Here is a 17483-nt window from a genome sequence, read left to right on the forward strand (position 1 = left end):
ACAAGGTGCGACATCGTGGTGTTTTTTTTTTTTTAAGAAAATAGAATACAAACTAATACAAACCCTAGACATTTAGTATTTCTACACTGATGTACTGCTGAGCATGCTGGTATTATTTCAGTATTATTTATAGTTCACGAAGTGTGAAACACCACTCGGAGTGTGTATGGACGCAGTAAGGTTGAATTCCTGCTACCTGTAGTGGTACGAGCAGGCAGGCGTGATCAGCCTTGACCACCTGCAGGTCGTCGAGCAGCGACCCCGCTAAGGTCATCTCTCCCAGGGGCATGTCGGGGTGTTTGGCGTGCAGGAAGCCCTGAATCTCTGTAGCAATGTCGAGCGCTCTCTGCTGAGCTCGGGACACTTCGCTCGGGGACAGGCACACACGTGTCCGGTAATACTGCTCCAGTCTTTCTGAGAATGTTAACACGCAGAGATCTAGCCGTTTGCGCGCGTGAGCCGGGTCTGATCCATTCCTCTGAGTCTGGGATTGGCTCTGAGGCGCGGACTGAGACAGGTCCTCTACAGGGGCGGGAGGAAAAGAAGAAAAAAAAAAAAAAACACAAGAGGAGGAGAACAATCGCTAAATTATTGGAGTTCATCAGACTGTATCTTAATGGCTGTCTGGTCTTAAAGTAAAGTATTTTTTCCTTTCTGTTTATTGACAACAAGCCAACATGGCTACCACTCTTTCTACGTCAAAGTGAAAACTTGTTTGTTGGGATACCTGAGAAATTCTCACTGTGACGTGTGCTACATACCTTTCTTGGTGGCTGCAGCAATCTGTTTCATGACCACACCCTCAATGCCCTTTTGAAGCAGTTTGGGGGAGGAACTGACCAGGCTAAGCTCCTCCCAGCTCTCCGTCATCTTTTTATCAGGATTTTCGTCATCGGGAGGCCGGCCGGCACGCTCTATCAGCTGGTACGTCGTGGTGGAGTGCAGGAGAGACATTTAAGACGAGTCGTAAATAAATTAGCGAGCCTAAGTTTGAGCTTGTGTATGTGGAAGAGGGCAGACAGCTCTTTTCCCTGAGTGTGTTACACTGCTGTATAAAACCTGCCTGATTAATAACTTGTCATTAAATTGGTTTTTACACACTAATGTGCAATAATTAGCATAATTCCAATATCACAATACAACACTGTTACGTGTATACACACCTTTTTCACAGCTAACGTAGCGATGCCCAGGACGGCGACTCCGCCCACTCCAAGCACCAATCGGGCGTTGGACAGCAGGAAGTCGATGATGGCGCTGATTCCATCCCGTCTTTTACTTGAATAATACATGGCTCTGTCTGCAACAGACCAAACCAAATATTAAAACCAAGCTTTGGCAAAATCATCAGTGGCACTAAACATGCGTTACCTGGAACGTGACCATTAGCATGGACGGATAAACGGTTTACTAAAATTATTTAGATTTTTTTTTTTTATTTAATTTAGGGGAATTTATTTTAGGGTACAGTGTGATATGGCAACACTGTACAGCAAAAGATATTTACAATGCACTGCACGTTCGGAGCATTTTACTCCTTACAAGCAGGATTCCTTTGTTAAAAATCCATTTTCTTCATTCAAACCGAGTTATATTTTAGCTAGAGGTAGGAATTTACACATTATCTGAGCTGGTCCACTCTTCACTATGGTTTAAGGTCCAGTTATATAAAATTCCTTGCTTCTACAGTTCCAGATAAGCTCCTAGCATGACTCAATCGCATGACTCAACAGTTCCCTCTACTCTCTCTACACACGACTGCGTCTCCTCTCACAGCTCCACTTCTACCGTCAAGTTTGCTGACGACACAGTGGTTATGGGCCTCATCAACAACAACAACAATGAGGCGGCCTACCTTGATAAGGTGGAGAGACTGGTGCCAGGCTAACTGTCTCTCTCTGAACGTCAGCAAAACCAAGGAGCTGGTTTTGGACTTCAGGAAGAGGCAGCAGAGGGACTACACCCCACTCAAGACCCGTGTGGAGAGAGTGAGCAGCTTCAGGTACCTTGCAGTACACATGTCTGGCCCCTTTTCCACCGACATGGATTCGGTGCGGGTTCCTGTGCCAGTTCTCCAACTGTTCTGAGAGATTCCACCACAGAGAAGGTGGCACCGGGCCGGAAAAATCAATTCTGCCCCGGCCCTAAAAACCTGCTGTACTGGAACCCCAGAACCGGTTACGTCAGGGCGCGGGTGCGGTGCAGGGGCGGGGGAATGTTGCATCACCAGGAAAAGTTTTCTGAACAACAACAACAGTGCTGGCTGCTAGCTACCGTGCAGCAACTACTGCAACAGAAAGAGACACAAAATGTCTGAACCGTCCGTTCTACTGTCAATATGGTCTTCAATGAAGATCCAAGACAAACTAGAGAGCGCTCAAGGGGAAAAAAGGTGTAAGAAGAGGCACGGAAAGAAACGCTCAACGCCGGCTTCAATAAGGCGATTGAGCAAATTGTAAACAAACTTTAAGAAGCTTAAGAAGGGGTACAGGGATCAGAACAAGGAGCTCAGCTCAGCAGAAGCGGCAATGGACGAAGCAATAAAACCGTGCACTCCGATGTTCTGGACTCTGAACTCGGACACTGACTGGCACATTGAATTCAGCGACAGTGGTCACGCTGCAAACGAACGCAGAGTTGCCGTAGTCACGTAAACAACACGTAGCAACGAAACCCGTCACGTCACCATTCGTTTCTCATGTCTCATGTCTTCATGACTCGTGGCCGGGTCACGATAGGTTCCATTTCGCCCGGCCTAGCACTGAATGAGAACTGGGACCGGAACCAGAATACGAACCGTTTCGGTGGAAAAGAGATATCTGATTACCTGACCTGGACTCATCACATCCAAGCTCAGGTGAACAAAACCAGACAACAGCTGAGGAAATTCGGAGTGTGATCATGCAAGCGTTCTAGACTGGGGCTAAAGAAACTTTACTGACTCGGTGCATCTCAGCGTGGAACGCAAACTGCTCAACTCAGGACCGCAAAGCCCTGCAGAGAGCGATGCGCTTCGCTGAGCGCATCTCTGGGTCTGTTCTCGTCTCTCTGCACATCATCTACACCAGGAGATGCAGTACCAGAGCTGCTAGAATCATCAGAGACTCCACACACACACACACACTGGTAACGGTCTGTTCAGCCTGCTGTAATCGGGAAGAGCTTCCGGAGTCTGATGGCTGAAACTGAGAGGCTCAGGAGGAGGTTCTTCCCTGAGAAAACCAGACTCGTCAACTCGGACATGTCCACCATACAGATCCCTCAGGACTCCATAAAGATCTGTCCACCATACAGGTCCCTCAGGACTCCATAAAGATCTGTCCACCATACAGATCCCTCAGAACTCCATAAAGATCTGTCCACCATACAGGTCCCTCAGGACTCCATAAAGATCTGTCCACCATACAGGTCCCTCAGGACTCCATAAAGATCTGTCCACCATACAGATCCCTCAGGACTCCATAAAGATCTGTCCACCATACAGGTCCCTCAGGACTCCATAAAGATCTGTCCAGTCACTCTGCACTCCACACACTGCACTTTGTTTCATTACTACGTGTAACAACTATTTTTTGAACATTCCTGTTCAACATTTCTTATTTTTTAGCTATTTAAATGCACGGTCAAAGAGGAGTAGGCCAGGTTTTCATCTCACTGTATATAATCATGTACGTGACAAATAAAAACCCTGAATCTTAATTATAACTCATGGATAAAAAGTATGATGGACGGTTCAATTTTGCTTTATAGTGATGCTTCACGTTACAATTTTGACTAGCACAGAGGAGACGTTTGCTTTAAACTTGACACACAGGATAATACTAATAATAATTTGTCCTATTGTCTTTAAACATCAGGCCTCGTTTATCAATCTTCTAGTAAAGTTGTAAATGTGTAAATGTTTGCGTAAACCAAACTAAAAATTTCCATCAGATTTACAAACGTTTCAGAAACGGTGATTGTCTTCTTATTCGCACTCGTACGTTAATCATCAGTGAAGTGCGAATCGAGTGCATGACGCAGCTCATTTGCATTTAGTGACGCCCACAAAACTCCATAAAAGGTCAAGCGTTCAGACAGCTAGGAGCACGAAATGAGCTATCAGAGTAAAGCCTGAAAAACAGAAGTTATTTTGACTCGCTTCTACACCAATATTTAATAATAATAATAATAATAATCAGTTAGCTGTAAGTCTTCCATCAGATGAGGCGTTTGTTTACGGCTTACGGCTATCAGTCGCTCTGGATAAAAGCGCCATAAACACAAACAGTTTAAACTCCACAGAATATTCCAGAGAGAAAAGTGCAGTAATCCCTGCAGATTATAGGATCTGAAGTCGATCAGGTCGACTTTGCACAACTTTGTGTTATAAACAGGAACAAACATGGTAAAGCATCAGTGCTTCCCTTTTTCCTCTCCAGGTGCTGATATTCTGATAGAGCTGCTAAAGTGGACGTCAAACACACATTAAACACACACACACACACACACACACACAATGTAAGAGACCGTAGCTCACGTCCGTGATGAGTGACGTCACGTTTTAAATTTAGTGCCTACACCTGCCACTCTCTCCGCGGATCAGAAATAGACGCCACGCTGTACACCTTCACCACGCTGACTTCTACAAGCCACAGTGTGTGAACGCTTCACTCATTAAACATCCGTTTAGACTGAAACGGTAGAATTTATCCATCACACACACACACACACACACACAGAGCTTAATGTCGTTAAGGCAAAAGATCACACTAGTTTTTTTTTTCCCCCTCTGGAAAATTTCACAAAAACAATGTTACTTAAAAAAAAAAAAAAAAAAAAAATTACACCCAAAAAAAAAAACAAAGACACAATCAACTTTCAAACTGCTTTGTTTTACAGCAAAGAAAATCCAAAATGTGGAATATTTATCAGTCGTGCAATATGAAAAATATCATAACGATACGTATATATATATACACGATATAAAGGTTTGCAAAAAAAAAAAAAAAAAAGACTGAAGAAAAAAAAATGGAAAAAAATGATACACTGATACATTTATTTAAAATCTAGAATATAAAAATGTTTTTTAATTTAAGATAAAATCATGTTATTACATTTTATAATTTTTTAAAATCATTTTATATATTCATATATTATAAAATAACGTATAAATAGCGTGCTTTAAGTCTCCGTATCGCATCGCATCATCACTTTACGCTTCGTTTAAAAAGATAAGAAAACCCCAAACATTTCATAAATCTTAGAAGTTTCCTTACGATGACACGCGTGATTGCGCTGTTACTATAGAAACGATAACGTAATAAAGCGAGCGCATTAATATAAACCTGCGCTACTGTCAGAGCTGCTGTTCTAGAAAATTAATCAACATCTTCCGACCAATCAGAATCCAGAATCCATCAGCGCTCTTGTATAATAATATATAAATAAAACACCAGACTTTTCTCCCTTTCAGGCTCATGACAGATAAATTACAGTATAATCAGAGAAATAAAAAATTATTCCTAGCTTTAAATAGTCCATGTAAGTTGTAAGACGTGTTATACGCGTATGTTTATGCCTGCTGTATCAAAGGTGAAAAATATATTTCTCAAACAGGTGAATATATAAAAGGCTCATTTTTAGCATTGCTTTATTTCAGACACAAACAAACAAACATTCCGGACCGGAAGCCAGTTTTCAAAGAGGATTTTCTCAGCCATATAACACTTTTATCCTGAAGTCGGGGCTCAAACTATCATTTTCTCATCATGTTCTAGATATTTTACAGATTATTTCTACAAGAAATAAATTTTAGAACTCGCCTATTGTACCTTTAATCCTCAGAAGCAGGGAAAAGCCTGGTGCTGCATCAGGGCCTGTGACTTCTCACTGTCTGGCTAAAGGCAGTTTAATAAGAAAACTCATAAGCTTGCAAGATAATCTTTTTTAAATGAATATATTTAAACCTACAGAACTTGTTAGTCAGTCATGAACACTTGCTAAGCTAAACTTCTCCCTTGTTGTTGTTGTTGTTGTTGTTAGCACGCGCTAGCTCGCTTCATTTAACGGCTTGTTTGGTACTCGAGCGTTTACACTTTAATTTGATATATATATTTTTTATCACTTACCTTTTCAGAAAATCCTCCAACTCATTTCTAACCCAAATACAAAATTAGACGTTAAACACGACTTCATAGCTCGAGGTCATATCAGTTACTCGTTCCGTCCATTAACGTCAACTAGCCAAAGAGCTTTCAGCACGCAGCGCTGATTGGATGAAACATTTTGATTGGCGTGGATTTAGACCAATAGGAAGTCAGGCTTGTATGACGTCCTACTCGTTGTCCAATCACCGTGCGGATATTGTTGTAGCCTGTAGTACCTCAAGACGTGAAGTACGTGAGCGTTTTTTTTGTCTTAAAGTGAACGCTATCTTTTTTCCGCCATTTTATTTTCCTTGTTAACTTTTAGAGAGAGAGAAAAAAAAGTTTGTTAGGTTTAAAGTGTGTGGCGCGCCCACCAAACAGCCCCCTGTGACTGCGCTGTTGCTATAGCAACGACAATTTAATCTAGAGTGGATTAATGCGTAAGTAATAAAACTCGTGTGCTGCGCTGTTACAGAAAAACAATCAACGTCAGGATGACGTCACAGCGAAGTGTTCTACTCCTCTTATACCACAGCAAGTTTTACAACGTTTACAATTAATTTACTAAAGAACATGTCGATTTTAGCCGCATGTCAATGTCACGGAAAGTACGCAAAACGTCCCTGTTATCACTTAGCTATAAACCGTCATCCTTCTCTCTCTCTCAAAGTTACGACAAAAAAAAACACATCTTGTCCTGTTACTGAGAAACGCATATAGCGTCAATTCCTTAAGTTTTATCTCCATTACAAAGCACTGACACTGGAGACTCCTTCCATGTTAAATATAAACGTCTCCTTACTTCAAGAAAACTTCACTATCAGCAGTTAAATATATTTTTTTTTTAATCTTTCTTTCAAACAAGTCCCTGTGTATGGAAACGACGACATATTACCAGAGCGCATTTATATAATCTGTAATTCTTCTTAGAGCTGGAACTACTGTCAGAGCTGCTGTTATAGAAGATTAATCAACACCTTCTGACCAATCAGCATCCAGAATCCATCAGCGCTGTGGCATATTTATTTATTTATTTGTTTGTGTTTAACTGTGTGGATTTTATCCTCATTGGAATTACGCAGGATTATCACTGGCTTAGACCGAATCATTTTTACGATTCGTTCCTGTTCAGAGATCTGTAACGTTATTAACTAATTTCCTGAAAGTGAGCGCCACGTCGTCCCGTGACTCCACAACAGAAACACTGCAGCTTTTTTTTCTTAAAACTCATATCTTTTAATTTCTTTTCAGGCCTGTACATCTTTGATGCAAAAATACCCATTTTTCATTACAGTGAACCACACAGCAACCTTTCAAGTCATTTTTCAAAATAGAAATTCAACTCAAACTCCCGGGTTTAATGTCCATCGGAGCTTTACGCAGCTCACCCTGAAGGGCTTCTTTCCCCCCAACAGAACAAATTAAACACTTAAATGATGTTTCAGCTCGCTCTGAATACTGATTTAGCCACTGAGCGTCTAAATTCTTATATTTGATATCGACACGTGTCGTTTCTTTCCACTTCCAGAAGTCGGCCAGGAGTAGAAGTTTACCTGCAAACCCACGAAATAGAAAAAGTCCTTCCTCTTTTCCCCCCAAAAAAAACCAATGAGAACAGTGCAAAATAAAGATACTGCCTCAAAACAGCATATTTAATAGATTATTTTTTGCACGTGTTTGTACGGATCGTACTAAAGAATTATTCCTAACGGAGCCTGAAGGTTTGCTGTATTTCTACTCCACCGCTAATCTAACCAGGGACGCATCGATACTTTTTATTTTCCAGACCACGTACCTTTCTCTGGTACTCGTGGTCATTAAAAACGAGCGCGAGGTGCCGTGAACTGACGAGAGTATAGATCGTGATGAGCGAGGGGGAAGGAAGTGAGCGTGTCTCGGTGCTCGCAGAAGTGAGGTGCTCGCACGTGCGACAGTTTCTCTGCACGATCAGTTTGTGTTGCACGAAGTTCACGGAACATTGCGCTCTTTTTTCCCCTCACGCAACCTTGTGCTGACGCTGCTCCGTTTAAACGCCGTAAAGATGTTTTATCAGGTTGCTTATATCATAGGAAGACGTTGTGATATTTTCTGCTTTGTTTTGATCGTTAATCGCAAAATTCGTCCAGATCGCTAAGCTTACGTTACACATCACGTATCACGTGGTAGTGGAGAATATCATACGACTAAGATTAAAAAAAAAAAGTACGTAATAAGGTGTAAATGATGTCAGTATCGACGCATCCCTAAAAATCACTCGCATACACGCGACGGCTCGTGAATCGGCTTGAAAATCTTCGAAAATGTACAATTCCTTCGCAAGTAGATAGTAATACTGAGGAGACGTCAGTTCCAGATTTCATATTAAGGTGCTAGAAATTGAGAAACAGCATAAAGCAGACCAAAAGAGAATATTTAAATCCTTAAACGAAACAGATATATTTTTTTTTTTGATTGTGTTACTGCAGAGGTTTGCTCCTAACGCTGTTATAAGAAATCCATAACGAAGTCTAAACCTAAAAACTCGCTCGATTCACACACCCCTTCTTACAAAAACATATAAATAAGAACACACCTGCAGGAAGTTTATATCACGCTTTCCTCACCAGTAACCCGTTGGATCCTATACGCTGACGTTTATAACGTGTATAACGTGTCTAACGTTACGTTTTTTAAATTTTTTTTAAACTAACAGTCGATTGTTAATTATCAGAGGTCTTCATTGGCGTCTCATCTTCACTCGGCGAGATGAAGAAGTGTGTTCAGAGTGTGACGAGTACGACGTGTTCACCACTCTCCTCCAGGAGTTCTCCGAGGCGCCGTCGTCGTTGTCGTCGCCGTGACGACGCTGATGTAGGAGGAGCGAACGCCTCTGCTGTTCTTTATCCATCTCTAATATACGAGGCCTGAGAGAGAGAGAGAGAGAGAGAGAGAGAGAGAGAGTATAAACAGAGTTACTGTTTATTTCCCTATAACACAAAGTCCTGAAGTGTTTTATTCCTCTTGTACCACAGTAAAATGGCCATTTTTTATTCATCAAAGAACATCATATCATACGTTAATCAATTTATAGCTACGTTGAATGTCTGTGAAACAAGTTCATTCCTGTTCTCGCTTACGTTATAGCAGCTGTAAACAGTTGTTCAACAAAAAAAAATAGAATAAAATACAATAAACGCAGCTTCTCGTGTTCAAGAGATGTCAGAAAAACGTTACAGCTTTACCTCTGAGACTGGAGACTCCTTCCATAAACGAACATCTTACAGAAAACCTCGCCGTATCAACGGTCTCACACGTTTCTTTAAAATCTGTACGTTTCACGTGGAAGATTGTTTGCTCTTTTTTGCGATTTTTTTTTCAGCCGCTTCATATCAGAATTCTTAATTGTTATAGAAACACTGACGATGTGTCACGATACATTTTCCCTCAGATCAGATTAATTACAGTACAGTGCTGCTACTACGACACGCTGAAACACAACCAGCGCGAATAGAGACGCTCGTCTCGTACCGTCACTCTTCTGCACTAACGCACATAACTGGCTTATCGGAACAGGTATTTAGGATTTCCAGGCAACGCCATTTGTGTACGAGTTTATGATTCGTCTCGTTGTGGAGCGTGTGATTAATGTGTACCTAGCACACACACACACACACACACACACACACACACACACACACACACACACTCCTACCTGTGTGCAGCATCCGGGTCGGCTTTGCGGTGCGAGCGCTTTGCTTTCAGCACGTGCCGTCTCTCCGAAGCGGGACTGGAGAAAGGGCTGAGAGAAACCGTGTCTAGGCGAGGTGCGTTCGGTCTCGTCCTAAAAACAAATCAATAAAAATAAATAAATAAATAAATAAATAATCAATCCTGATTCCTCACTACATCATAAATCCCCTACGGTGACGTTTAGGAGTTTAAACGTCCATTTTTTCTCGTCAATTTTTCTCATTTGATCTGACGAGATTTTACAGCACTTTCAGCTGCCGCATGTATTAAACACTGCTCTATAAATAAAAATTATTTTCATCTGATTTTTTTCTTAAACTCATAAAAAGGCCATTTTTTAGCCTTTTTTTTCTGAACAGGAATGAGAGTTTAATGTAATAAATAAATCAGCAAATTGCCAAAAAGAAAGAGCAAAAACATTAAAAAAAATTAATTCACAAATTTAATTGATGGAGGTGAAAAATTAAAAAAAAGAAAGAAAGAAAAGAAAATGCAATGTGAAATTGAAATTAAATTAAAAAAAAAAATGACATCATAAAAAAAACACTGGAATTGATTCATTAATTTTAGGTAAAGATTAATTCATAATTAATTAATGATTGATTTTTTTTTGCAGTTATCCGATTATTTTTTCTCGTTTAAACCTGACTTGAATATTTTCCCCACGTACTGCAACAGATTTTCCTTCTTTTCAACATTCGTAGTGAAGTCTTCATTAATGATGGACAGAAGCGACGAGCGTTTATCTACTCACTTCCTGAGGATGATGACGGCTCTGCGCTGCTTGATGTCCTGAGGCCGGATGCAGTGTGTGATGTCGTCGGCGGCGTAGCCACTGAAATGAAACGGGAATTCGGGACACGTGAGTCTACGGTACGTAGCAGGAAAAGAAAACCCCGAGCGTTTTTACAGCACTGCGCACAACGCTCCTGCTCACAGCGTTAATATAAACGTTATATTAACCTGAACGTTAATTTACAGGTGCGGTGTGTAAACCTGTACATTTTAACCCCTCGTTTCATCTCTACAGAAAGGCAGCGATGCGGCGGCGCTTTAGTTTTACTACACTCGCATCTGGATTCAAAGCCGAACTGTAAGCGTGATGTTTAACGATTTCACACACACCGACGAGCTCCATTTCTGTTTAAAACTTTCTGCCGTTGTTGTCGTGATTGTCGTCATGATCCGGGACTCAAATCGAAAACCGTGACCGTACATTAAAAATATTTACTAATCTAAAAAAAATTCAGAAGAGCGGAACTTGAAACAGAGCTTTCGATAGGTTTAAGAGGTTTGTAAACACTAACTGTGACCAGAAAATCGTTAAATACTTAACAGCGGTCTAGAATAATACGCAACTCTGTGATCTGTTCGTTTGTATTCGTTAGTTTGTTTAGTCAGTTTAATTAGAGCGGGACACAACCACCGTGTTCTCAGAGTAGAAATGAAAATCCAGCACCAACCAACAAATCACTGAACAGATGACATACACGATCTGGCCAAAAGTATGTGCACCCCTGACCATCACATTCATATGTGCTTGTTGAACGTCTCATTCCAGATTTATTCCCCGTGTGTTTGCTGTTATAATGAGCTCCACTCTTCTGGGAAGCTTTCCACTAGATGTTGGAGCGTGGCTGTGGGGATTTGTGTTCATTCAGCTACAAGAGCATTAGTGAGGTCAGGCGCTGATGTTGGGTAAGGAGTCTCCAGTTCCAGTTCCTCCCAAAGGTGTTCAGTGGGGTTGAGGTCAGGGCTCTGTGCAGGACACTCGAGTTCTTCCACTCCAACCTTCACACACCATGTCTTCATGGAGCTCATGAAGCTTTGTGCACAGGGGCATCGTCATGCTGGAACAGGTTTGAGCCTCTGAGTTCCAGTGAAGGGAAACTGTAAAGCTACAACATACAGACGTTCTAGACGACTCTGTGCTTCTGAATTTGTGGGAACAGTTTGGGGAAGAAGCACATATGGGTGTGATGGTCATGGGGTGCACATACTTTTATCCATACAGTGTATTTCAGCATGCAGGTGTTGCAGGTGTCTGAGGGAGGAGTTGTCTCTGCAGGGTGCACACCTGAGTAAGGTGACGCTGCCGCGGAGCACGGGGAGGCACAGCACCGGCTCGGACACGCGGATGGGCTTGAACTGGAACTTGCAGCCGAAGCAGAGCGCGCTGTCGCTGAAGAACGACACGGACACGATGGGACGCTCGAAGATGTGGATGGGGTCCACGTGGGACACGATGCAGCCGCCGGGCTGGTAGTCGTTGATCACGGCGCTGTTCACGAAGCCCTCAGGGATGATGCGGCGCGCCACCAGGGGGTCGATGACCAGCTCGTGCACCCAGCCCGGGATCTCGTCCACCTCCCCCTTGGAGTAGAGGCGCTCCTGCCCGGGGCCGCGCTTCTCCAGCTGCGCGCCGTACGTGTAGCCCTCGCCGAAGAAGTACTTGTTGCGCAGCGGCGCGCGGTCCACCGTGTGCTCCCGGTACAGCCCGCGGTCCCCCTTCGCCACCACCTCGTCGATCCTGGCCTCGATGCGCGCGCACTCCTCGGGCGTGAACACGCGCGCCTGGGTGATGCCGCTCTTCACTTTGCGCGCCTCCGACGTGCGCGCTCCCGCCACCTCATGATGATGATGCTCGCGCTCGTGCTCGTCCCCGGAGTCGCGGCGTTTGCGCTTCTTCACGCCGCTGTGCTCAGACGAGACTTTGGTGATCTTGTGGTTCTCCCTGTGCGGCGTCATGGACTTCAGCTTGTCGCGCAGATCTGTAAAGCCACTCGCAGACATTTTTATTTTATCGGGTGACTGATGATTTCTGCGCCGCAGTGTTTTGAAAAGCGCCGTTCATGTGCCCATGTTCGCGCACGCGCCCCACTCATGCAGCGTTCAGGCGCTCTTTCAACTCCTCCGTTTCTCACTAATTGTGTAACTAATAAAGTACTTTTCTTTCAAGTGAACCTACTTACACATTAAATACCTAACTAGATATACCTAACTTGTATACATATATCTATTTAAATCTAGTTTACTGTAAAAATTGACAGAAATAATCCAAACCGTTATAGATAAAGTTAATCTGTGACATGAAATGTTTATAACCTAAAGATTTTTTATTTATTTATTTTTTTCCCCCAAAGATTTACCTACCAAGCACCGACCTCTAAACGTGACACTTTCCTCCACGCTAATGCTTTGAAAATATTAAGTCGTGTTATTAACTTGTGTGCAACTTCTAAGTTGGGAATTCGTAGTTAACCATAATTCCGAGAGCACTTGAACACAGCATGAGCGACGTGACTGAAGGCACGCTGTGCACTAACTGCGTATGCTAACTGTTAGCTAAGCAAACTGGAAAAAAAAAAAAAAAAAGAACCTGGTGTTTTTTTTTTCTTCTTTAAACGCACATGTCTGCACTAAACACTCAAGTATTCCTGGTTCAATGCTGTTTACCAAAGAATGAATGTTAAGGTTTGTTGCTAGTGAGATATTTATTGGTAACTAAGCTTCCACCACATCAACACAAACCGGAGACTGGGAAACTGACTAGCTTGCTAACGCGGCTACCGCTAACTAAACAGCGACAGAACAGCAATGCAACAGTCTCTCCTGTCTGATAAAGCAGTGTTGCTGTCGTTAATCCATCTTTCCTTTGCAAAACAAAATCCAGGTTAATTCCTGGAAACGGGATTTTCAGTCCAGTGCGTAACGGTTGCCGTAAAACGGTGCAGCGTAAACCCGCTTGCCGTAAACTGTTTTCTGTACTGCGCATGCGCATGAGCGGCTTGCCGACTGAAAAGGTGCGTTCGTTTTGACACCGATGTTCGCAGCATGATCGTCCCCTAGCTTGGTGCTAAATTAACAAGAGAAACTCTAGCAGCCAAAATGTATAGCCTAGAGCTAACAAAAATAAATAACGCGCTAATCAGTGTGAAATTTTTACATGTCAGTAGGAAAAAGCATGCTAACTGTACTCGCTATGTCCACTCACCAGAGACAACAGCGATCTTTATTTCTCTCTGTAATGTCTACATACACATTTAATGACAAGATAAGATGAAACCCTGATAATTCCTACATTTTTGCACATCAAACGGTAAATGAGAAGCTAGCAACTGAAGTTGTGAGTGGGGAACTGAAGAAACGTCGCACCGCACGTGCGATATGATTGGTTCAAATAATCTTTTGAGTCAGTAATTTAGATTTGCCGCTTTACCATGATACCTAATTTGCATATGATTGAGGAAAAAGTTGCTTTGTCACTCACTAATGTGAAGGATTGTGAAACAGGAAGTGCCTTTCTGCAAAGGACATTCTGAATTTTCATACATTTTTCCGTAAACTTTACAAGAAGTCGTAAAGCTAAAGTCAGGCAAACGCCTTCGGCTGCTAAACAAAAAGATGTTTGGGTTAGCATGCATGCTTTGGAAGCGCATTTTATCTTATCAAAAACGTGTGTTTTTCTTCGCTCTTGAACGAACATCCTGCATCGTTATTAAAAGAAAATCTTCGCTGAAAATCATTAGAATGAAACGGACGCCATTTTGACTCGCAGCAGCACTGTGATTCTGATAGTGAGTCCAGAGAACTTTCTGGAATATAACAAACCCAAAAACTGATAAATCTGAAATATTTATTATATAAAAAAATTTATTTTTGACTGCTCATGTGTAAAATGTCCTTCTTTTACAGTCCACATAAATACACCGAGCTGTCAGATAATTATGCGTATAAATAAATCACAAAATTCCACAGATTTCATACAAAAGTCCAAAAGGGAAAAGAAGAATTACATTTTCATTTTTGTGTTCTCCTGAGTAACAGTGTGTGTGTGTGTGTGTGTGTGTAAACACAATAAACCATACAGAGTCACACAATCAGGTTGTCTTCATAAACATGGCGTCACAAAATGGCGTATATACAAATTTCATACAAAATGATCACAATTCTACATTATATACATCAAATCAGTCGTGTTCCATTCACACAAAACTTCATCACGACTTTTTTTTTTTTTTTTTTTTTTTAAAAAGAGGTAATACGACTTCTGACAGAACCAGAATGGAGCAATTCGGCATTCGGTTTCAATCGCTCTTGCATTTGAATCGTTAGTATTGTCCGGCATGTATTATGGGATGGGCAAAAAAAAAAAAAATCAGCGTGTTATAAGAGCGTGATTTCACTCGGAGGAAGAGTCAGTCTTTTTTCTTGACGTAGCAGCAGATTCTCGACATGCATGGCAACGACACGACAAAGCTCCAATCCCTGCCAACAAACACAACATAAAATGTTATGACACACGGTAACACAAAGTAAATATATGAACTAAATATATGCGTATACACACACACACACACACACACACACACACACACACACACACACACACTAGCAAGAACTGTTTCTAGTTCAGCAGTTAAAACTTGGGTAAGGTTATAATTTACAGTTTGAAAATTTAGGTAAATGTAAAGTTACAGCTTTTCTTCTGTTACAAAGCACTGATACTGGAGACTCCTTCCTTAAGCTTAAGTTAAAACTTTACCAAATCGACAATTTTTTAAATCCGGTTATGAGTGCATGAATATATTCCTGTGATTTGAATTACAGACAGAACTACCGTCAGAGCTGCTGTTATGGAAAATTAATCAACAATCAGCAAGAGGACTTAGATTCTAGCTTGATGAAGAAACTGATGTGTACAGTACCTTTAATTCTGACAAAATACAGCAGTGTGTGTGATGTTTCGAGTTCATGTCATGTGTTTTTGTACACGTGCCTTTGTTTCGGTTTTGGTCCTGTCTCCGCCCCCCTCCTGTGATTGGTCATTTACTGATTGTAATCACCTGCTCTGTGTTTGATTAGTGATTAGTTTGCCTTGTATCCCCTGTGTGTCATTGTTTGTCGCGAAGTCTTGCCGAACGTTATCGCGCGTTCCCAAGCCTCGTTTCTCTAGTGCCGTGTTTCATAGCATCATGACTCCGGGTTTTGATCCTCGCCTGTTCGAGAACGCGTTATCCGTGGCTAATGTTGCCTACGCTGCAAAAAAATATTTTTTTTAAAGTAAAAATATCTTAAATATTAGATAAATTTGCCCATATTTATCATCATGAGATTATAAATAAGACTACTCAGCCTGTTTTTAGATGCTTTTACACACATCACGCTTTAAATCTTAAATGCTTTGTTCTATCTTAGAAAAAGAAATACTTCACACATCTTTCACTTGCTAATTATTTTCTTCTTTTTTTTTTCTCCCCTCTGCACACTATAGACATCAAATAAGATGTCTGGATTGATGCTAATAATTACCACGCTTGTTATTTCGCATGTTAAAGTGTGTGTGAGACCTGTTCCAGCTGTAACTGGGTAGTTCTGCGGTTGCTCACGTCCCCTAGTAAGATGTCCACGTAAGGGTAACTCTTTCCTGCGCTGGGCCGCTGTGTGTATGCCGACTGCACCAGCTTTAAAGGGAACTTCACCAGGACCTCCTACAAGACAGAGAACTGTAAGTAATTAAATTCTTGATAAAAAGCAGTGGAGCAGCAGCGTTCTAGAAAGGTATATAATGACGACTTGTTGCTCTTTATGCTCATACAGGTTTGTGGAGCTTTCATTCGTTTTGTTATTTTTGTTTACGTGAGTGTCTCTGTGCAGAAAGTGGAGGCCATTTTGATTGACAGCCAGGATGCAGGGGGTGGAGATTGTGCCGTCGTTACTACTGAGGATGTAGAAGAAGGACGATCCGAACATGGGGAACGCACACACCAATCCTAGAACGCAAAACACACACACACACACACACACACACACACACACAGGATTGCATAACGTATGTGGAACTAGAGACTTCAGAGTCATGCTGGTCTAGATTTAAAAAAAAAAAAAAAGTTAAAAAAAAAACTATGACTATTTGTCCATCACAATGTCATGAAGTGTTTTATTCCTCTTATAACTCATCAATTTGTCAATGATTACTATTTTATTAATTAAAGAATGACACATTCTACTTCTCTGTCCTGAAGATGTAGGAAAACCTCTGACACTGGAGACTCCTTCCATAAAATGTTAAATAAACAAACATCTAACTACAGAACACTTCACTGTAATCAATGGTTTCTTTAACAAAGAACATGTTTCAGAAAATTAAAATCAACACCTTCTGACCAGTTGGAATCCAGAATTCAACAGGGCAGTGGTGTAAGAGGAATAAAACACACACGTGTGTGCATGGTGTTAAGAATATAAAATCAACAACATGGTGATGTAATGCATATTATTTAAACATACTGTAAAAAAGTAAAATGAAGACAGAAGCTCAAGTTGTGGTTTCCTGGTGTGTGTGTGTGTGTGTGTGTGTGTGTGTGTGTGTGTAAAAGTACCCAGGAACTGTGATCTGGCCTGATGAGGGCTGAGGCTCCGGATTGCGTGTGTGTGTTGTGTAAGCAGGTGCATCCACTGCTGAGGTCCCTGTCTGCTAAACACCTGGGCTGGAATATATTCCACCAGCTCATGACTACACACACACACACACACACACACACACACACACACACACACACACACACACACACACACACACAGAATGAGAGCAGTGTTACAGAACATTCATATAACAAAGCTAGT

At 41.7% G+C, this 17483-nt stretch overlaps 3 protein-coding genes across 5 annotated transcripts in view; all 3 read right to left on the reverse strand.

Annotated features, from left to right (window-relative positions):
* Positions 1–6250, reverse strand: part of mief2 (mitochondrial elongation factor 2) — an 8819-nt gene extending 2569 nt beyond the window's left edge. The window contains exons 1-5 of one of the 3 annotated variants that reach the window (XM_034299980.2): positions 6111–6182; positions 5814–5879; positions 1164–1300; positions 762–921; positions 197–522 (exon numbers count right to left, since the gene is read on the reverse strand). In XM_034299980.2, the coding sequence (XP_034155871.2) occupies positions 197–522; positions 762–921; positions 1164–1292 (615 nt within the window). In that variant the 5' untranslated portion in view covers positions 1293–1300; positions 5814–5879; positions 6111–6182. Of the gene's footprint in view, positions 1–196; positions 523–761; positions 922–1163; positions 1301–1855; positions 2119–5813; positions 5880–6110 lie in introns of those variants that run through there. The other 2 variants (XM_034299979.2, XM_053230051.1) reach the window with 2 other exon arrangements.
* A 344-nt stretch (positions 6251–6594) lies between these two features.
* Positions 6595–13603, reverse strand: alkbh5 (alkB homolog 5, RNA demethylase). Its single transcript, XM_026929168.3, has 4 exons — positions 11935–13603; positions 10612–10692; positions 9820–9948; positions 6595–9031 (listed from the first exon to the last, which is right to left on the reverse strand). The coding sequence occupies exons 1-4, from the start codon at positions 12648–12650 to the stop codon at positions 8845–8847; spliced, it is 1113 nt and encodes a 370-aa protein (XP_026784969.2). The 5' UTR covers positions 12651–13603; the 3' UTR covers positions 6595–8844.
* The window catches only part of myo15ab (myosin XVAb), a 40474-nt gene continuing 35985 nt past the window's right edge, over positions 12995–17483 (reverse strand). Inside the window, 4 exon segments of the mRNA XM_053229654.1 lie at positions 12995–15125; positions 16208–16348; positions 16497–16630; positions 17240–17373. Coding sequence (XP_053085629.1) covers positions 15024–15125; positions 16208–16348; positions 16497–16630; positions 17240–17373 — 511 coding nt within the window. The 3' untranslated portion in view covers positions 12995–15023.

The sequence above is a fragment of the Pangasianodon hypophthalmus genome, chromosome 26, assembly GCF_027358585.1.
Source record: "Pangasianodon hypophthalmus isolate fPanHyp1 chromosome 26, fPanHyp1.pri, whole genome shotgun sequence".
In the NCBI taxonomy this organism is placed as follows: Eukaryota; Metazoa; Chordata; class Actinopteri; order Siluriformes; family Pangasiidae; genus Pangasianodon; species Pangasianodon hypophthalmus.

What these genes read in the sequence shown, in the direction of transcription:
- alkbh5 (XM_026929168.3), bottom strand. Translation starts at nt 12,650, where the DNA reads ATGTCTGCGAGTGGCTTTACAGATCTGCGCGACAAGCTGAAGTCCATG. An exon ending in GGCAGCGTCACCTTACTCAG is followed by an intron (nt 10,693 to 11,934) that starts GTGTGCACCCTG and finishes GTTTCATTTCAG; the next exon opens with TGGCTACGCCGCCGACGACA. An exon ending in GACCCGGATGCTGCACACAG is followed by an intron (nt 9,032 to 9,819) that starts GTAGGAGTGTGT and finishes TCTCTCTCTCAG; the next exon opens with GCCTCGTATATTAGAGATGG.